We start from the raw sequence: 22749 nt of genomic DNA on the forward strand, positions 1-22749 counted from the left end.
ATGCACAATAATGTGTAAATAATGTAAATAACTGAATGAACCATCTGTGGCTGTGAAGTGAACACTAATAAGGTTGTTAATACTGTATAGAGTAGGCTAACCCATGTGGTTCCTGTGGACGTGAACACAAGTTGTAATAACTGTACTGACTAAATAACATAATGACTGAGACAGACAAAGTAATGTGTAAATAATGTACATAAATCGATGAACCATCTGTGGCTGTGAAGTGAACACTCGTAAGGTTGTAAATACTGTATAGAGTAGGCTAACCCATGTGGTTCCTGTGGATGTGAACACAAGTTGTAATTACTGTACTGACTTAATAACATAGTGACTGAAACAGACAAAGTAATGTGTAAATAATGTACATAACTAGATGAACCATTTGTGGCTGTGAAGTGAACACTCGTTAGGTTGTAAATACTGTATAGAGTAGACTAACCTATGTGGTTCCTGTGGATGTGAACACGAGTTGTAATTACTGTAATGACTAAATGACATGGTGACTGAAACAGACAAAGTAATCTGTAAATAACGTACATAGCTAGATAAACCATCTGGGACTGTGAAGTGAACACTCGTAAGGTTGTAAATACTGTATAGAGTAGGCTAACCCATGTGGTTCCTGTGGATGTGAAAATAATTACTGTAGTGATTAAATAACATAGTGGTGGGATGGGGGGGTGTTGCCCTGTGGCCGCTGGACCCCCGGTTTATTTTCAGTCTTTTTCGTCAGGTACAAATCACATGCCTGGGTTTATGTGTTCAATAAATAATCATATTTGCAATGAACACGTGCGTTCATATAATTTTACAAAGTTGTAAACTGTAAGTAGGTTGGATGTAATTATTGAATACAATCCAGTGTTGATATTTGAGAGGGCCCCGGGCCCCTTTGTCGTGAAAAAGTTGGGCCCCGTGTCAAGGAGCTAATAATAGTCTGCAAACACTGCCAAGGTGTAGTTGTGCGAAGTTATTATATCACACTGCTCATTGGTGACGTGGCCCACTACAGGCCTGGCATGCGTACTGCAGCCTGTTTGAAGGATGTGGAATCCAGGAGGAAGCTTTATAAGGGAGAAGCAAGAGTGTCTTCTGCGAACAGGAGTCAGGATGCTAATTAGCCCCTCTTTTGTCCCACATTGGAGCCAGAGCGAGGCTGTGCTTTTGTAGTCGGAATCAGGAGCCGTGAAGTCAGACAGGCCCGGGCTAAGCTCCGCCTTAAGCCCGGGGCTTAGCCGCGACACGAGCACAGGGCCGTGCAAGTGAAGGTTTGAGATCAGAGCGGGAGTCTCCTGTCGACAAGAGTTCAGGCGCGCCTTCATCCGTCTTCTTCCCCGCTGACGCTGACGGATTACAACATGGCCGCCGCCATCCCTGGCAGTGCGGCGGAGTGGAAGTCAGGCCCCGCCCATCCGTCTGATGCCGGAGAAGGAAGGAGATCCTTCGCTGTGACCTTTTTGTTGATGACATGTGACATCACTTCCTGTCTCTTGGCTAAAATGAAAGGAAGTTTGACATGTAGTCTTTGCATTCTGCCCCCCACCCTCGCCCCCCCCGCATCATAAGTAGTGCATTTTGCTTGTGTGACCTAAGCCGCGCCCCCTTCTTCATCTCGCCTCTCCTGCACTATGGCAGTTTTAGACTCGTGCATCCACCCCCCACCCCCCACCCCCACTGCCACCCGCTGCTACTGCCTTCACAGTATGTTGCCCTGCCCCTCCACCCCCGCCCCCCCGCCCCTGCCAACGCCGCCCCTCTCCTTGCTGCCAACCAGCCCCCATCCCTACCCCGCCAAGCGTTGGCAGCGTGCAATGGCGGCCTTGCTGTCTTGTGGCCTCCCTGGTAGTCGTTGTTTTCCTGCGAGGACAAACAACGAGTAGTTGCTGAGCTGTTGTTCTAAAATATTGTGTTTAATTCTCGTCTTTTTGTATTATTAGACCCCAAAGGCTCCAAAAATGAAGCTACTCACAAGAAAGGTACTTTCCTATTTCTTTTGCCCTTTTTTGGTTGTTCCTCCACGACGGTGCAGGTGCTGTGGGTGATGCAACCTTGCAAATGTGACACATGCTACTTTGATCACCTATGACATCTCATTTATATTAGGACCACACATATTTCTCATCTATAAGTTTACACATGCAACACCAGGATAAAGTAAGCACATGTTGAATAATTACTTGGAGTAAACCTGCAGTGTACCTGAGGCCTACCAACAACACACATTACAAGTGAGGAATGACAAGTGTGCACCCATGTTACATACATATATAAACACATATGTATATATACATATGCATGTATATATACAGTGGCAATCAAAAGTGTACATACACGTGTAAAGAACATCAGGTCATGGCTGTCTTGAGTTTCCAATCATTTCTACAACTCTTATTTTGTTGTGATATAGTAATTGGAGCACATACTGTACTTGTTGCTCACAAAAAAATTTCATGAAGTTTGCTTCTTCTGTGAATTTATTATGGCTCTACTCAAAATGTGAGGGTCAAAAGTATACATACAGCAATGTTAATATTTGCTTACATGTCCCTTGGCAAGTTTCACTGCAATAAGGCGCTTTTGGTAGCCATCTACAAGCTTCTGCTTACATTTTTCACCACTAAATTGCTGCAATTCAGCTAAATGTGTTGCTTTTCTGACATGGACTTGTTTCTTCAGCATTGTCCACACGTTTAAGTCAGGACTTTGGGAAGGCCATTCTAAAACCTTCATTCTAGCCTGATTTAGCCATTCCTTTACCACTTTTGAGGTGTGTTTGGGGTCATTGTCCTGTTGGAACACCCAACTGCGCCCAAAACCCAACCTCCAGGCTGATGATTTTAGCTTGTCCTGAACAAGTGGGAGGTAATCCTCCTTTTTCATTGTCCCATTTCTCTCTGTAAAGTACCAGTTCTATTGGCTGCAAAACAGGCCCAGAGCATAATACTACCACCACCATGCTTGACGGTAGACATGGTGTTCCTGGGATTAATGGCCTCACCTTTTCTCCTCCAAACATATTGCTTGGTATTGTGGCCAAACAGCTCAATTTTCGTTTCATCTGACCACAGAACTTCCCTCCAGAATGTCTTATCTTTGTCAATGTGATGTCAGATGAAACAAAAATGGAGCTGTTTGGCCACAATACCCAGCAATATGTTTGGAGGGGGAAAAGGTGAGGCCTTTAATCCCAGGAACACCATCCTTACAGTCAAGCATGGTGGTGGTGGTATTATGCTCTGAGCCTGTTTTGCTGCCCATGGAAATGCCGCTTGACAGAGAGTAAATGGGACAATGAAAAAGGAGGATTACCTCCAAATTGTTCAGGACAAGCTAAAATCATCAGCCCGGAGGTTGGGTCTTGGGCGCAGTTGGGTGTTCCAACAGGACAATGACCCCAAACACACCTCAAAAGTGGTAAAGGAATGGCTAAATCTGGCTAGAATGAAGGTTTTAGAATGGCCTGCCCAAAGTCCTGACTTAAAGGTGTGGACAATGCTAAAGAAACAAGTCCATGTCAGAAAAGCAACGCATTTAGCTGACCTGCAGCAATTTAGTGGTCGGAAATGTAAACAGAAGCTTGTGGATGGCTACCAAAAGAGCCTTTTTGCAGTGAAACCTGCCAAGGGACATGTAAGCAAATATTAACATTGCTGTATGTATACTTTTGACCCTCACATTTTCAGTAGAGCCATAATAAATTCATAAAAGAAGCAAATTTCATGAATGTTTTTTGTGAGCAACAAGTATGTGCTCCAATCATTACATCACAAAAAAATAAGAATTGTAGAAATGATTGGAAACTCAAGACAGCCATGACATCATGTTCTTTACACGTGTACGTACACTTTTGACCACCACTGTATAGGTATATATATATATAGGTATATATATATATATATATATATATATATATATATATATATATATATATATATATATACTGTACATACATTTATATATATACTGGACATACATTTATATATGTAGGTATATATATATACAGTATATATATATGTATGAATGCATGTACATATATATATGTATGTATATATATATACATATGTACATATATATACATATGTATGTATATACATATATGTGTATATACATATATATTTGTACATATGTATATACATATGTATATATATATATATATATATATTTGTATATATGTATACAAATATATGTATATATGTATACATATATATGTATATTGTATGTATATATGTATACATATATGTATACATATATGTATCTGTATCTATATATGTATATACACTATACATACATATATATGTATTTGTATATATATTAATATGTATATATATATGTGTGTGTATTTATGTATATTATTATGTGTGTATATATATATATATATATATACACATGTATTGATATATATATATATAGTATAGTACCTTTTTAATTCATTAGTATCGTGGTACTTAATTAGTATATATATATATATATATATATATATATATATATATATATATAGCCCCAAAACATCACTGCTCTCGAGAAGATCTGCATGGAAGAATGGGCCAAAATACCAGCTACTGTGTGTGCAAACCTGGTAAAGACCTATAGTAATCGTTTGACCTCTGTTATTGCCAACAAAGGTTATATTACAAAGTATTGAGTTGAATTTTTGTAATTGACCAAATACATATTTCCCACCATAATTTACAAATACATTCTTTAAAATTCCTACAATGTGAACTCCTGGATTTTCCCATTCTGTCTCTCACAGTTGAAGTGTACCTATGATGAAAATGACAGACCTCTGTCATCATTTGAAGTGGGAGAACTTGCACAATCGCTGGCTGACTAAATACTTTTTTGCCCCACTGTATTTGACAGCCTTAGGAAGAAAAGTAGGAAACATCAAATACAGTTGACAGAGCGTCTACGTGGACTAACTTACTCATCAAAAACCTCGTAACCTTCCTATTATTAAAAACATCAACACAAATGTAGAATAAAGACTTAAAAATTGAGAGCCAAATAAATATCTGTATGAAAAAATATGTTGACACGTGCTGTAGTTTTGCTCACGTCAGTATTGATCACTAAGCAACAATATAAATGCTCTTTGATTGCGCAACATTAACACATGCACACGCTGACTTCCTGTTTAGTGCAAAATAAGTTTCAAAATTAAAGCATGCTGGATTTCATTGAACAAATTTAACAATGAACATGTACAGTGGTGATCAAAAGTGTACATGCACGTGTAAAGAACATGATGTCATGGCTGTCTTTACATTCCAATCATTTCTACAAGTATTATTTTGTTGTGATGTAGTGATTGGAGCACATACTTGTTGCTCACAAAAAACATGAAGTTTGCTTCTTTTATGAATTTTTTATGGCTCTACTGAAAATGTGAGGGTCAAAAGTATACATACAGCAATGTTAATATTTGCTTACATGTCCCTTGGCAACATTCAGTTGGGTAGCCATCCACAAGCTTCTGCTTCAATTTTTGACCTCTCCTCTTGACAACATTGGTGCAGTTCAGCTTAATGTGTTGGTTTTCTGACATGGACTTGTTTTTCTATCACAAAAAAATAAGAGTTAATTATCTGAAACTCAGGACAGCCATGGCACTATGTGTTTTACAAGTGTATGTAAACTTTTGATCGCGACTGTTTCTTTTTTAGCTTTATAGCCACTCGAAGAAAGATGTTATTATTATTATTATTATTATTATTAAAATCGTGTGATAAATATGTATATCATAAAATATTTCATGAATCATGACATCATACCCACAAATTTGAGAAATGTGCTTAAATAAAGGATTAAAAAAACACTTCATGAAAGAAGAATACACATGCGATGCTTTAGGTGGGCGAGGGTGAGCAAACCAAGCGCTCCCTGCTCCTGCCTGTGCTGTTAGTTTGTCCTAAACTTCCCTCGCGTAAACAAATATGCCGTCCATCGTGTGGACTTTTCAACTCTTTCACAAGAAGACATGTTGTCCGCTATTTGCACCAAATGTTTCAACACATCAAACATTATCAGCCGCCTGAAACGCCGACAAAGATGTCTGCTGCTAAAGAAGAAACAACATTTACGTAGAAAATAATACGTATAACGAGGCTTTTGGTATCGATGTTAGTATCGGCTTAACCTGATCAATGATGTATTATTGATCCGATCAAGGACGTATTATTAATCTGATCACTTTCAGGTAACTGTCCATACTTAAGGTAGTAAGCAAAAATAAATTGTGCAATTAATCTACCTTTATACATGATTAATTTGATAATTTTTTGTATTAATCTCATGCGTTATTTTTGACAAGCCTATAAATAAAAAATATGCACAAAAGCTTGTCAACAAATCATTCTCTTAAACTATGTTAATAAGACGTCGTTGTTGAAATATTTGGTAAATATACTGCCAATTTAATTTGAATGTTCTTGTCTTTCCTTTCAGGAAGACAATGAAATGCAGTTTAATGAATAAAAAGTGGAGAGAACAGTATAAAAGTATGCAGTATAAAACAAAAGTGCGACACGTCCACACGTTAAAAGTACGATCAATCAATGACGGTGCTTCCGGCCCGTGGAGAGAGGCTGTTTTTCAGTCTGTTTGTTTCGATTTTGTGGTACCTGATCATTCTCCCTGAAGGTAGTGGTGCACTCAAGCTGTCTCCAGAATGATTTTGGTCCAGTGCCATGTTCTGGGCTTCTTTGTCAGACAGCCAGTCAGGTTCCTGTTCCCTTGAGTGCAGCTGGTAAACCACACAATGCGGCAGTACAACAGAAGGCTTTCTAAAACCCACCTGTAGAGGTCAGTGAGCAGGGCTGGAGGGAGATGGACCTCTTTCAGCCTCCTCAGGAAATACAGTTTCTGCTGGGCTTTCTCTCGCTGATGTTTTGTGTGCGTGTCCTGAGAAATAGTAAAGAGTCTAGCTCCATCCTATCTTGCTGATTGTATTGTACCATATGTCCCAGACAGAAATCAGTGTTCTAAGAACTCCGGCTTATTAGTGATTCCCAGAGCCCAAAAAAAGGCTGCGGGCTATAGAGCGTTTTCTATTGGGGCTTCAGTACTCTGGAATGTTCTACTGGTAATAGTTAGAGATGCAACCTCAGTAGAAGCATTTAAGTCCCATCTTAAAACTAATTTGTATATTCTAGCCTTTAAGTAGACCCCGTTTTTAGACCAGTTGATCTCCCGTCTCTCTTTTTTGCTCTGCACCCTTCTCCTATGTGGAGAGGTTAACAAGTCACCATGGATCAACCAAGCTGTTCAAAGTCGGGACCCTTGGTGACCACTCCTTATGCATCAGTCGGTAACGTTTCTGTGCCCCGACGTGTCTACATGCCAAATGATCTCCTGCTAGCCCCACTATGGACTGGACTCTCACATTATTAACTAGATCTACTTCACATCCATTGCACCGGTAACCCAGGGGGGTCCCCACATTTGCGGTCCTTTCCGAGGTCCCTCATTGTGCCCATTGAATGGTTGATTTTTTCTTGCCCTGATGTGGTATTTCAGCCGAGGATGTCGTTGTGACTTGTGCAGCCCTTTGAGACACTTGTGATTAAGAGCTATACAAATAAACTTTGATTGAATAAAGAGATGTCCAGAAATCTGATATTGTCCACCCTCTCAACCTCCTGCCAGGCAGAGTGTGCAGTCCGTTGGATTTCCTGAGGTCAACTACCCTTCCTGCATTCTGGAGACATTGAGCTTCGGGTTATTGTCACTACACAAGTCTGTCAGGTGCTGGCTCTCATCCTTTTCTGAGATCAGTCCTACACCAGTGGTATCATCGGCAAACTTAACGATAGTCTTCGTGGGCTTTGAGGTTGAACAGTCGTGGGTGAATATGGAGAAAAGTACTGGACTTAGGACATACCCGTACGGACAGTTTTTGGATGGGTTTACAGGAAGTCCGGTATTGACAAACACAGTAAACTGCACAGACTGAGGTTGTTTATTTTCTGCACTAGCTTGTATGGAATGACTGAAGGCTGAGCCAAAGTCTCCAGAAAGCATTCTCACGTATGTATTAGTTCTGTCCAGGTGGGTCAGTGCCAGGTGCAGGACTGTTACCGTACCAACCGCGGCTGCCCTGTTTGCTCAATAAGCAAATTGGTAAATGTCATTGTTAGGCTGATTCGATTTCATTTGGGGGAGAGTGAGTCTGTCAAAATATATGGAGGTTGTTGGACTTAGAGCAATAGGGCGATAGTCATTGGGGCTTTTCACTGCGTTCTTTGGAACCGCAACTATTGTGGCAGCCTTCAAACGGGAAGGGAGAGTTGACAGAAACAGTGAAAGTACAGGTGAACACCTGGTCAGTGCAGTCCCTCGGCGTCTTCCTGGTGACCCTGGCCGTACCAGCTGCTTTCCTCACGTTGGTTCTGCAAAGAGTGGCTCGAAGCTGGCGAGAAGTCAGCTGGAAGGGGTGGTCCTTTACACTCAGTGCTGGCTGGATGTGGGGCGCTGTGCTTTGTTGGTGGATTCGGGCAAAGATGTTCAGGTTGTTCATGTTGTTTGCGATGCCGGTCTGGCTCGGCGCTGCTTTTGAAGCCAGTAAGGGTCTTTATTCCCTGCCACATGCCTCTGGAGTTGGTCTTGCTGCCACAGGCCTTGGGAGTTGTTGGTGTTGAAGTCTTCCTCTAGCTTCCGCTTGGCTATTTTGATACCCTTTTGCAGGTTGCTGGTCTCCAGACCTGAAGGAATCATCTCGTGTCCTCAGTAGGGTCTTTAGCTGGCTGTTAAACACTGGCTTTTGGTTGGGGAGCACTTTGACAGATTTACTCACACTCACTGTCTCCTGGCAAAACTTGGTGTAAGAAAGTACAGCTGATATCTCCCTCTCCAAGTTTGAACCCCCTTCCAATCTGTGGCTTCAAAGCAGTCTTGAAGGGCCGAAGCGGCTTCTTCAGTCTTATCAAAAACTGTTTTGAGTGTCTTTACAGCTGAGAGGTTTGTATGCTGGGATCAGGTCCAGAGACAGATGGTCTGAGACTCCTATGTGTGGCAGAGGGCTGGATTTGTAGGCATGAGAAATGTTGCCGTAAATGTTTTATCTCTCTTTTTGGGACGTTTAAAACATGGAGGCATCTTTGCAGAACAGACTTCAAATTGCCGTCTGGTTGATGGCCTGCTGTAACTTCCCCATAGCAAACCCAGCAGTAGGTTGCGGTGGAAGGTAGACTGGTATTCTAGCTGTAGATGTGAACACCAGAGGCAAGTAGGACTGGAGCATGTGTTCAATGTTCGGGAGCAGTAGGTGTCCTTGGGGGAGGAGTTTGCACACCACAGATTGTTGATTTCAATGCGCAGCTTCCACTCTTACTGCAGTTAGCTTTTAGATCCGCTCTGAAGACTGTGTTCCCCGATAGCAGCGTCAGGGTGTCGTGATCCAACCAGGTCCCCGTGAACATCAGCACGCAGTATTTCAAGCTGCTTGAGGTCCAGTTTGTTTTGCAGAGAGCATGTAGTTGCTAGGAACAGGCTTAGTGGCGCTAGCTTGTTTGGGTTAGCCTTTAACCTCGCTCTCTTGCCCCCTCCTATGTCGCCAGCTTTGGTTCCGACTCAGCGGGGCAGTAGAACCAAGTCCTAGTTAGAATGGCACACTGGAAGAAAGTATGTGACCAAAGGTGGTTTTTTTTCCGTGCTATTGGATTACTGTAGGTCCCATTTGGTAGACAACTGCATCCAAACATACATTCATGGTTATTAAAGTTGCTACTTCTACCGGCAGTGTCCATCATTGACACAACACCCTTTAGTTGATCTTAAAGTATGTGATTTAAAACATGACGTTATGTATATTATTATTATTATTATTATTATTATTATGTACTCAATTGTTATTTCACTCTGGGGTTCTTTTGCTCTACGCTGGAATGATTCATATCATTTAGGATCCAACATGACAAACACGCATTGCATTACTTCAATAACATGCTCTTCATGTATAGAAGATAATAGTGACTCAACCTGCGTGTGTGTGTTTGCGTGCGAGTGTGTGTGTGTGTGTGTGTGTGTGTGTGTGTCTCCGCTAAGCTGCCATGATACATCTTCCTTCCTCTCCAGATGATTAAAAGCATCAAGCTAACAGCAGAGCATCAACACACATCATTAAGTCACACACATATTTACACACACACACACACGCAGACGGGAGATAAAATGTCAAGCTTGCACACACACACACACACACACACACACACACACTGTGTAATCCAGTGGCTGCGAAGCTCGTATTGATTTCCGTCCTCCCGCGATGTAGCGGCTGCCAGCGTGTCGTGTTTGCACGTCAGTCAGAGGCAGCCCAGAAAGACCCGGAAGGTCGGGCGGGTCACGCTCATCGAATGGTGTACGCCGGCTCCTGTGTTTATCGCGACCCGGTGTGTTCATAGCGGCCTCAGTTCCATTTTGACGAAGCAAAGACGGTGAGAAGGTCAAAGTGGGCGCATGGCAACAGGAAGTGAGTCAGTACCACCACAAGGACAAATATGTTGCTGAAGGAGCACAGCAGACTCATCACTGGCTCACGGGCAGTGGCAAACAACACACACACACACACACACACACACACACACACACACATACATACTATTACACACAAACAATCCCACGCACACACACAAGTTCAAATCTTTCCAGACATTTGTTGACATGAACATTACCTGAGATGATTGACAGCCACATGAAGGAAATTAATGGGAGCAACTCATCAAAGCCATGAGGAGGAGGAGGAGAAGAAGAAGAAGACAAAGAAGAAGAAAGAAAAAAGAAGAAGAAGAAGAGGAGTGAAAAAAGGAGATGAAAAAACTGAAAAAATGGACAAAGAAGGAGGAAAAAGAGCAACAAAATGAAGAAGAAGAAAAGGAAAAGAAGACAAGGAAGAAAAACAAGATGAAGAGGAGGAAGGGGGAGAAAAGAGAAAAAGAAGAAATAAGGGGAAACATTACAACAGATTGACAAAAAGAAGGAGGGAAAGGAAAAAAAGAAGAAGGAAAAAAGGAGAACAATGAATAAAAAAGAGACGATGAAGAAAAAAGAGGAGGAAACATAAGACAAAATTGAGACAAAGAATAAAAAAAAGGAGAAAAAGAAGGAAAAAACAGGGACGAGAATAAGAAAGAAAAAAATTGAGAATAAAAGGAGGAGAAGAAAAAATAAAGAAGGAGAAGAAGAGAGAAAAGAAGGAGAAGAAAAAGAAGAAACCAGGAGGAGAAAAAAGAAGAAGAAAGTAGGAGGAGGAGGAGAAGAAGAAGAAAAGGAGTAAAAAAATGATGAAGAACAAGAAAAAAGGAGGAGGAGGAGAAGAAGAAAGAAGATGAAGAAAAAGAAAATGGAAAAAAGGAGGAGACAAAGTTGAGTCGTGGTGTGTGGTGGTGTCCACATTCATGTGTCACACATGAAGACATCTACACCTTGAAATAGACCTGCAATTTGAATTATTAGAATGCAGGTCTTCCTTTTTTACATCAGAGTACACCCAGGCCACGCCCCCTTTTACATACATGAATCGTGTTGAAAGTACCCATGTGCACCTGCATGCTGCGCCCAATCACAACTGCTGTTACCACATGTGTCGCCGCCATTAACAAGAAGGAAGAAGGTGAACAAGAATGTGGGTGTGGCCAAAACTGACTCTGATTCCCCCTAAAATAAACATCATTAGTGTAACTTACCAAATCACGTCCGTGCACAGCCAGATTAGAGTTTCATGTCAAAATGATGTAATAGCCCCTCCATGCTAACTATAGCATGCTTACAGTTAGCATTAGTAAAATACAAAAACATATGCCACCGACAAAATACCACTCTGATGTATTAGCTAACGACGCTAGTCCACTGATGTTAGCAAGCTACCATGTAGCATTAGTCAAATAGCAACCTATACCTGCGAAAAAGCTATCATGCTAACACAGAACACCTTTTTTTTTTTAAATAGCTACTAAAAACACTTTGGACACCCATGAGATTCTTAGTTATCCTCTCTTGCATTATTATTATTGTTATTATTATTATTATTATAATGACTATTATTAATATTATTATTACTATTATTATTATGACTAATATAATTATTAATACTAAAATTATTATTTTTACTAATATTATTATGATTTATTGCTATTATTATTACTTATTATTATGACTTATTATTACTTTTATTTTTATAACTATTAATATTATTACTTTTGTTAGTATTACTATTTATATTATTACTCTTATTGTAAGTATGAATATTATTACTTTTATTATTATTTCTAGCAATATTATTATTACTAGTATTAGTATTTTTATTCGTATTATTACTATTACTATTAATATTATTATTATTAAAATTTTTCTAATGACTATTTTTATTATTATTATTATTATTACTATTATTATTATTAATATTATTATTATGACTATTATTATTGTTATTATTATTATTATTATTACTATTATGATTATTACTATTTTTACAACTATTATCATTGTTATTATTATTATTATTACTATTATTATTACTATTGTTATTATTATCATCATATTATAGAAATGAGAATCTGCAACCTATTAAATGTATCACATGTACAAGTACGCATGTTCAAAATAAATTCACACCATACAATTTTTATTATTAATACCAATACAATGTTGTTGTTGTTATTAACTGCAACAGAAACGTAAACAGTGTCTGTAAATAGATGACATATTTTATTTCCATAGTCAGGATTATGAAGATAGAAATCTATTTGCATATTGAGGAAGGAAAGATGCCATGCTTTTATTTCCTTCTTTATTTAATAATACGTGTGTGTGTGTGTGTGTGTGTGTGTGTGTGTGTGTGTGTGTGTGTGTGTGTGTGTGTGTGTGTGTGTGTGTGTGCGTGTGCGTGTGCGTGTGTGTGTGTGTGTCACATACGATGTATGAATATTTCATGACATGCCCACGTCTCGTCTTTGTTGCCGGAAAGAAAAACAATTAAACAGAATATGAATTATTTGTCTTTGTTTATTTCCATGTGTTTGTGTCCAGTGATGATGATGATGATGATGATGATGAAGATGGTTGGTGGACTCTCATTGGACAACAGTCATACACTGTTTATCAACCAAGATTGCCTCCAGTTGCAATTAAAACACAAATATTTGTTAGAATTGTAACAATAATTCCTATTTGTAATAATATAACACTTTGTAATTGTAATAATACACTTCAGTTGTAATACTATACTTTTTGGTCTAATAGTATACTTTCAAATTGTAATAATATAGTGTAGTGCACTTAAAAGACTAAGTGTAAGTACACAAGTGTATTGCACTCAAAAGACTATGTGTAAGTACACAAGTGCAACATACTAATGTACTCAAACACTGAGTGTAAGTACACAAGTGTAGCACACTCAAATACTAAATGTAAGTACACGAGTGTATTGCACTCAAAATACTAAGTGTAAGTACACAAGTGTATTGCACTCAAAAGAGTAAGTGTACGTACACAAGTGTATTGCACTCAAAATACCATGTGTAAGTACTCAAGTGTAGTGCACTGAAAAGACTAAGTGTAAGTACACAAGTGTAGTGCACTAAAAGACTAAGTGTAAGTACACAAGTATAGTTGCACTCAAAGACTAAGTGTTAGTAAACAAATGTAGTGCACTAAAAAGACTAAGTGTTAGTACGTAAGTGTAGTACACTAAAAGAGTAAGTGTAAGTACAAAAGTATAGTTGCACTCAAAGACTAAGTGTTAGTAAACAAATGTCATACACTGAAAAGACTAATTGTAGGTACATCAGTGTAGTGCACTGAACGACTAAGTGTAAGTTCACAAGTGTAGTGCACTCAAAGACTAAGTGTTAGTAAACAAATGAAGTGCACTGAAAAGACTAAGTGTAGGTACATAAGTGTAGTGCACTGAACGACTAAGTGTAAGTTCACAAGTGTAGTGCACTCAAAGACTAAGTGTTAGTCAACAAATGCCGTGCACTGAAAAGACTAAGTGTAAGTACACACGTGTAGTGCACTGAAAGACTAAGTGTACTTACATACGTGTAGTGCACTGAAAAGACTAAGTGTAATTACACAAGTGTAGTGCACTCAAAGACTAAGTGTTAGTAAACAAATGTCGTGCACTGAAAAGACTACGTGTAAGTAGACAAGTGTAGTGCACTTAAAAGACTAAGTGTATGTAGATATGTGTGTAATTGTACTACATATTAATATGATTATCAGGTAATGACAACGTTGTGTGGACTAGAATGTCACATGATCATGTTGAAGACTAGAGTGTTTTCTGGTCAAGTCACATGATCATGTAGAAGACTAGAGTGTTTTCTGGTCAAGTCACATGATCATGTAGAAAACTAGAGTGTTTTCTGGTCAAGTCACATGATCATGTAGAAAACTAGAGTGTTTTCTGGGCAAGTCACATGATCATGTAGAAGACTAGAGTGTTTTCTGGTCAAGTCACATGATCATGTAGAAGATTAAGGTGTTTTCTGGTCAAGTCACATGATCATGTAAAAGACTAGAGTGTTTTCTGGTCAAGTCACATGATCATGTAGAAGACTAGAGTGTTTTCTGGTAAAGTCACATGATCATGTAGAAGATTAAGGTGTTTTCTGGTCAAGTCACATGATCATGTTGAAGACTAGAGTGTTTTCTGGTCAAGTCACATGATCATGTAGAAGACTAGAGTGTTTTCTGGTCAAGTCACATGATCATGTAGAAGATTAAGGTGTTTTCTGGTCAAGTCACATGATCATGTAGAAGACTAGAGGGTTTTCTGGTCATGTCACATGATCATGTAAAAGACTAGAGTGTTTTCTGGTCAAGTCACATGATCATGTAGAAGACTAGAGTGTTTTCTGGTCAAGTCACATGATCATGTAGAAGATTAAGGTGTTTTCTGGTCAAGTCACATGATCATGTAAAAGACTAGAGTGTTTTCTGGTCAAGTCACATGATCATGTAGAAGACTAGAGTGTTTTCTGGTCAAGTCACATGATCATGTAGAAGACTAGAGTGTTTTCTGGTCAAGTCACATGATCATGTAGAAGACTAGAGTGTTTTCTGGTCAAGTCACATGATCATGTAGAAGACTAGAGTGTTTTCTGGTCAAGTCACATGATCATGTAGAAGATTAAGGTGTTTTCTGGTCAAGTCACATGATCATGTAGAAGAGCAGAATGTTCTCTGAGGTCCTCCTTGTGTCTGCCAGAAGATTGTCCTCATGGATACTATAGCGGCCATCTTTGTTAGCAGCTCAGCCTTCAGTCACGCCATCCACGTCACAAACGCCATCACCCTGCGCTCGCATCCCTCCTAATGGCACTTTTTCTAGTCCGCCATTGTCCTCCCATCACACACACACACACACACACACACAGGAAGCGTTGCCTGCAGCGATGCACACAAACATACACACACACACACTGACAGGGAGAGTAATTGGCCATCAAAGTCATCCAGACTCCTTCCTTCAGGCTCCTGGAATTAGACACTGAGTTGCAGCAGCGATATTAAACTGTGTGTGTGTGTGTGTGTGTGTGTGTGTGTGTGTGTGTGTGTGTGTGTGTGTGTGTGTGTGTGTGTGTGTGTGTGTGTGTGTGTGTGCAAGTGTGACAAATAATTCAAGTCCAGCAAACAGAGCTAAGTCAACATGGCTTGTCAAGTGTTTGCTAGGTGGTGTGTGCAGTGTACTAGCTGCTAAAGTAGTGCACTCTCCACTTGACTCTGAGAGATCCTTTAGCACAGTGGTCCCCAACCGTTTTGTCTCTGCGGATCGGTCAACGCTTGATATATCGTCCCACGGAGGGGGGGGGAGGATTTATTTATTTTTTTTGTCATGAAAAAGGGAGGTTTTTTGGGTTGGTGCCTTGTGTTTTTATGTTGATTTAATAAAAATAAAAAAATGTATAAAAAATTCTTCCGTGGCCCGGTACCAATCGAGCCGGTGGTTGGGAACCACTGCTTTAGCACACCTGGCTGATGACATCGCAGCTGGACGGGCGGAGCTTGTCTGATGTTTGTTTGCAGAGAAGACAAATGAGAGTTTTTTGATGCAGGTGTGAGGTTGTCATGGTGCTCACCACCTGTGTGTGTGTGTGTGTGTGTGTGTGTGTGTGTGTGTGTGTGTGTGTGTGTGTGTGTGTGTGTGTGTGTGTGTGTGTGTGTGTGTGTGTGTGTGTGTGTGTGTGTGTGTGTGTGTGTGTCCACGTCAAAGTAGAGTGAACAATGATGTGTGTGGTGCTCCTCAGGTCCTCCTGTCAACGTGACCTGCAACATCTTCATCAACAGTTTTGGCTCCATTGCTGAGACAACCATGGTAAGTACAAGTCTCTTCTTCTCCTCCCCTTCCTTCTTATCCTCATCCTCCTTCTTCTCCTCCTCCTTCTTCTACTTCTTCTTCTTCTTCTTCTTCTTCTTCTTCTCCTCATCCACCCCCTTCTTCATCTTCTTCTCCTCCTTCTTCTTCTTCTTCTTCTCTTTGTTCTTCTTTTTCACCTCCTCCTTCTCCTCCCATATCTTCCCTCTTCTTTGTCTTCTTCTTTTACTTCTTCTTGTCCTTTTTCTTCTTCTCCTCCTTCTTCTTCTTCTCCTTCTCCACCTCGTCCCATCTCCTCCTTCTTCTTATTCCTTTTCTGCTTCTTCTTCTTCTTCTTCTTCTTCTTCTTCTTCTTCTTCTTCTTCTTCTTCTTCTTCTTGTCCTCTTTCTTCCTCTTTTTTTTTCTTCTTCTTCTTATTTGTATTCTTCTTCTTGTCCTTGTCCTTCTTAATATTCTTCTCCATCTTTTTCTCCTCCTCCTTTTTCTCTTCTTCTTCTTCTCCAACTTATTTTCTTCTTCTTCTTCTTCTTCTTCTTCTTGTCCTTCATCTCCTTGTCCTTATTCTTATTCTTCTTCTTGTACTTCTTCTTCTTCTTCTTTTTGTCTGTCTTCTTTTTCTTCTTTTTTTTCTTCTTATTCTTCTCCATCTTGTTTTTCTTCTTGTCCTTCTTTGCTTTTTCTACTTCTTCATCTTCTTGTCCTTCTCTTTCTTCTCCATCTTCTCCTTATTCTCTTTCTTATTTTTCTTCTTCTTCTTGTCCCTCTTCTTCTTATTATTATTATTATTATTATTTTTCTTCCTGTCCTTCCTCTTCTTCTTCTTCTTCTTCTTCTTCTCATTCTTGATCCTCTTCTTCTTCCGTTTCTCATTCTTCTCCTTCTTTTCCTTCTTCTTCTCCTTCTTTTCCTTCTTCTTCTCCTTCTTCTCATTTTGCTTCTTCTTCTCCTTCTTCTCCCTTTTATTCTCCTTCTTCTTCTTGGTTTGGAGAAAGATGTTTGTCAAGCCACAGTTTGACTGGCCTAGTGTTTGTCGGCTGACTGACCAAGTTCTGGTCCACACTTGTCAGACCAGCAGGTCCATCAGGGTGGTGGTCTGTGTGTCGGCCCCCAGGCCAAACCCTTTAGTTAGGGCCCTCAAGTCAGAGTTTGTATTGTGACTGCGGTCTGGTATCATAAAGTGGTTAGAAGAAGACTGTGGTGTGGAAGGACAGGTGTCACTGTTAAAGACGCTGCAGATATGTACAACCTCCCAGAGGACAAACTTTAGCGACTGATGGCGTCTGCCTCATCGCGCACGCCTCGTTTAAGGAGCGCACGTCACCTCGGCGGCCGCCCGTGGGACCCGGGGCATGTGAATCCTTACAAGAACATTCCATTAGCGATCATCTGGGCAGCCGTGCAGAGGTGGCGTGTTGCTAAAAGAGGCCACACCCACCCGTGCGACCTCGCCGAGGTGCTCAGGAAGCAAGCACGCATATTCCTTCCGCCGCCATTTTCTTCAAATCAACATTTGAATGTAGATTTCCAGTATGGGCTGCTAGCGACGACGCGGTGGGTGATCTCCGTGCTCGGCGGTCCCTCAATAATCCTCTGTCTGTCCTTGTGCTGAGCAGCCAGGACACACACCTCCTGAGCCTTGGTGTTTCTCACCGCTTTTATCATGTGACTTATGACCCATCTTATCGAGAGGTGCACTCATGCACCTGCACTACACCGAGGGGAGGTTCTCCTTCCCTCCGTCGCCAAGTGTTTGGTCATGTTAGCTCATTTTAAAAATGTTCCTGAGGGAACTCTCCTGAAGGAATCAATAAAGTACTATGTATACATCTATGCATCTATCTATCTATCTATCTACCCATCTATCCATCTATCCATCTATCCATCTATCTATCTATCTATCTATCTATCTATCTATCTATCTATCTATCTATCTATGTGAGCTTCAGTGGCTTGTCTTTAAAGGGGAACATTATCACAATTTCAAAAGGGTTAAAAACAATAAAAATCAGTTCACAGTGGCTTGTTGTATTTTTTTAAGTTTTTTCAAAATTTTACCGGTCCCGGAATATCCCTAAAAAAAGCTTTAAAGTGCTTGATTTTCGCTATTTGTGATGTGACTATCCATTTCCCTGTGACGTCATACAGTGCTGCCATTGTAAACAAACAATGGGAATACCACAGCAAGATATAGTGACATTAGCTCGGATTCAGACTCGAATTTCAGCGGCTTAAGCGATTCAACAGATTACACATGTATTGAAACAGATGGTTGGAGTATGAAAGTATTGAAGAAGAAACTGAAGCTATTGAGCGAATACCTATTGACGCTATTCATAGCCATAGCATGGCCGAATAGCTGCGTTAGCATCACCGGTAAAATGTGCGGACCAAACGATCAGGACTTTCGCATCTCGTGACACTGGAGCAACTTAAATCCTTCGATTGGTAAGTGATTTTTGCACATTAAATGTGGGTGGAAGGAAACGTAATATAGTTGCAAATGCATCTGCAGGTTATCCATACATCTCTGTGCCATGTCTGCTTTAGCACCGCCGGTAAATAGCATGTTAGCATCGATTAGCATAGCATGTTAGCATCGATTAGCTGGCAGTCACGCCGCAACCAAATATGTCTGATTAGCACATAGGTCAACATCAACAAAACTCACCTTTGTGATTTCGTTGACTTTATTGTTGCAAATGCATCTGCAGGTTATCCATACATCTCTGTGCCATGTCTGCTTTAGCACCGCCGGTAAATAGCATCTCAGCATCGATTAGCGTAGCATGTTAGCATCGATTAGCTGTCAGTCAACATCAACAAAACTCACCTTTGTGAATTCGTTGACTTTATCGTTGCAAATGCATCTGCAGGTTATCCATACATCTCTGTGCCATGTCTGCTTTAGCACCGCCGGTAAATAGCATGTTAGCATCGATTAGCATAGCATGTTAGCATTGATTAGCTGGCAGTCACGCCGCAACCAAATATGTCTGATTAGCACATAGGTCAACATCAACAAAACTCACCTTTGTGATTTCGTTGACTTTATTGTTGCAAATGCATCTGCAGGTTATCCATACATCTCTGTGCCATGTCTGCTTTAGCACCGCCGGTAAATAGCATGTTAGCATCGATTAGCATAGCATGTTAGCATCGATTAGCTGGCAGTCACGCCGCAACCAAATATGTCTGATTAGCACATAGGTCAACATCAACAAAACTCACCTTTGTGATTTTGTTGACTTTATTGTTGCAAATGCATCTGCAGGTTATCCATACATCTCTGTGCCATGTCTGCTTTAGCACCGCCGGTAAATAGCATGTTAGCATCTATTAGCGTAGCATGTTAGCATCGATTAGCTGTCAGTCAACATCAACAAAACTCACCTTTGTGATTTCGTTGACTTTATTGTTGCAAATGCATCTGCAGGTTATCCATACATCTCTGTGCCTTGTCTGCTTTAGCACCGCCGGTAAATAGCATGTTAGCATCTATTAGCGTAGCATGTTAGCATCGATTAGCTGGCAGTCAACATCAACAAAACTCACCTTTGTGAATTCGTTGACTTTATCGTTGCAAATGTATCTGCAGGGTATCCATACATCTCTGTGCCATGTCTGCTTTAGCACCGCCGGTAAATAGCATGTTAGCATCGATTAGCATAGCATGTTAGCATCGATTAGCTGGCAGTCACGCCGCAACCAAATATGTCTGATTAGCACATAGGTCAACATCAACAAAACTCACCTTTGTGATTTTGTTGACTTTATTGTTGCAAATGCATCTGCAGGTTATCCATACATCTCTGTGCCATGTCTGCTTTAGCACCGCCGGTAAATAGCATGTTAGCATCTATTAGCGTAGCATGTTAGCATCGATTAGCTGGCAGTCAACATCAACAAAACTCACTTTTGTGAATTCCTTGACTTTATCGTTGCAAATGCATCTGCAGGTTATCCATACATCTCTGTGCCATGTCTGCTTTAGCACCGCCGGTAAATAGCATGTTAGCGTCGATTAGCATAGCATGTTAGCATCGATTAGCTGGCAGTCACGCTGCAACCAAATATGTCTGATTAGCACATAAGTCAACATCAACAAAACTCACCTTTGTGATTTAGTTGACTTTATCGTTGCAAATGCATCCGCAGGTTATCCATACATCTCTGTGCCATGTCTGTCATCGCCGGTAAAATGTGGAGACACTCCAGAACATTCAATGGGGGTCTGGCGGCAGACACTTACTCATCTTTGGGCCAGTGGTGCAACTTGAATCCCTCCCTGTTAGTGTTGTTACAACCTCCGACAACACACCGACGAAGCATGATGTCTCCAAGGTTCCAAAAAATTGTCGAAAAAACGGAAAATAACAGAGCTGAGACCCAATGTTTGTAATGTGTTGAAAATTAAAATGGTGGCTGTATTACCTCGGAGACGTCACGTTCTGACGTCATCGCAAAAAGAGCGATAAACAGAAAGGCGTTTAATTCGCCAAAATTCACCCATTTAGAGTTCGGAAATCGGTTAAAAAAATGTATGGTCTTTTTTCTGCACCATCAAGGTATATATTGACGCTTACATAGGTCTGCTGATAATGTTCCCCTTTAATGACTTTGTGAAAAGTACCTTAAGATAACATCTCCAGTCCCTAAAGAACAGGTGGAGACATGTCCATTTTGCTAAGCCACGCCCACTCAAAGTTGTGTGTGTAAAGTCGCGTGAGTTGAAAGTTCGCGCTCAGGCAAACGCCGCATGACAGGCCGCCTGTGTCACCACGGCAACAGGCGCGCTGCAAGCTGTGGCGACATTTAAAGGAGCAATCAGCCGCAGCCTGTCGGAGGCACATGACGTCAAGCTCATTGACCTTTACCTCTTTCATGAAGCAGACCTGTAGCACGCGCACGATATGTCATCAAGTTGGAGGCGCTGAGTGGTGAAGGTGTGTTCTAGCAGGTGAAGGTGGCTTCTCAAAGGTGAAGGTGTACTCTAGTAGAATTATGGTGTGTTCTAGAAGAGTGAAGGTGTGTTCGAGAAGAATGACGTTTTTTTTCCAGACGATGAAGGTGTGTTCTAGAAAAGTGAAGGTGTCTTCCAGAAGGGGAAAGTCAATCAATCAATCAATCAATCAATGTTTACTTATATAGCCCTAAATCACTAGTGTCTCAAAGGGCTGCACAAACCACCACGACATCCTCGGTAGGCCCACATAAGGGCAAGGAAAACTCACACCCAGTGGGACATCGGTGACAATGATGACTATGAGAACCTTAGAGAGGAGGAAAGCAATGGATGTCGAGCGGGTCTAACATGATACTGTGAAAGTTCAATCCACAATGGATCCAACACAGTCGCGAGAGTCCAGTCCAAAGCGGATCCAACACAGCAGCGAGAGTCCCGTTCACAGCGGAGCCAGCAGGAAACCATCCCAAGCGGAGGCGGATCAGCAGCGCAGAGATGTCCCCAGCCGATACACAGGCAAGCAGTACATGGCCACCGGATCGGACCGGACACCCTCCACAAGGGAGAGTGGGACATAGAAGAAAAGGAAAAGAAACGGCAGATCAACTGGTCTAAAAAGGGAGTCTATTTAAAGGCTAGAGTATACAAATGAGTTTTAAGGTGAGACTTAAATGCTTCTACTGAGGTGGCATCTCGAACTGTTACCGGGAGGGCATTCCAGAGTACTGGAGCCCGAACGGAAAACGCTCTATAGCCCGCAGACTTTTTTTGGGCTTTGGGAATCACTAACAAGCCGGAGTCCTTTGAACGCAGATTTCTTGCCGGGACATATGGTACAATACAATCGGCAAGATAAGATGGAGCTAGACCGTGTAGTATTTTATACGTAAGTAGTAAAACCTTAAAGTCACATCTTAAGTGCACAGGAAGCCAGTGCAGGTGAGCCAGTATAGGTATATATGTATATAAAGGTATATACAGTACAGGCGTAATGTGATCAAACTTTCTTGTTCTTGTCAAAAGTCTAGCAGCCGCATTTTGTACCAACTGTAATCTTTTAATGCTAGACATGGGGAGACCCGAAAATAATACGTTACAGTAGTCGAGGCGAGACGTAACAAACGCATGGATAATGATCTCAGCGTCTTTAGTGGACAGAATGGAGCGAATTTTAGCGATATTACGGAGATGAAAGAAGGCCGTTTTAGTAACGCTTTTAATGTGTGCCTCAAAGGAGAGAGTTGGGTCGAAGATAATACCCAGATTCTTTACCGTGTCGCCTTGTTTAATTGTTTGGTTGTCAAATGTTAGAGTTGTATTATTAAATAGAGTTCGGTGTCTAGCAGGACCGATAATCAGCATTTCCGTTTTTTTGGCGTTGAGTTGCAAAAAGTTAGCGGACATCCATTGTTTGATTTCATTAAGACACGCCTCCAGCTGACTACAATCCGGCGTGTTGGTCAG

General features: G+C 40.9%; 1 protein-coding gene across 5 annotated transcripts in view; it reads left to right on the top strand.

Moving 5' to 3' along the window:
- Positions 1 to 22749, top strand: part of glra1 (glycine receptor, alpha 1) — a 104031-nt gene that overhangs the window by 43845 nt on the left and 37437 nt on the right. For 4 of the 5 annotated variants that reach the window (XM_061891688.1, XM_061891692.1, XM_061891689.1 and 1 more), the window contains 2 exons: positions 1944 to 1982; positions 16254 to 16321. In XM_061891688.1, the coding sequence (XP_061747672.1) occupies positions 1944 to 1982; positions 16254 to 16321 (107 nt within the window). The remainder of the gene's footprint in view (positions 1 to 1943; positions 1983 to 16253; positions 16322 to 22749) is intronic. The other variant, XM_061891690.1, reaches the window with a different exon arrangement.

The sequence above is a fragment of the Nerophis ophidion genome, linkage group LG29 (genome assembly GCF_033978795.1).
Source record: "Nerophis ophidion isolate RoL-2023_Sa linkage group LG29, RoL_Noph_v1.0, whole genome shotgun sequence".
Classification (NCBI taxonomy): Eukaryota; Metazoa; Chordata; class Actinopteri; order Syngnathiformes; family Syngnathidae; genus Nerophis; species Nerophis ophidion.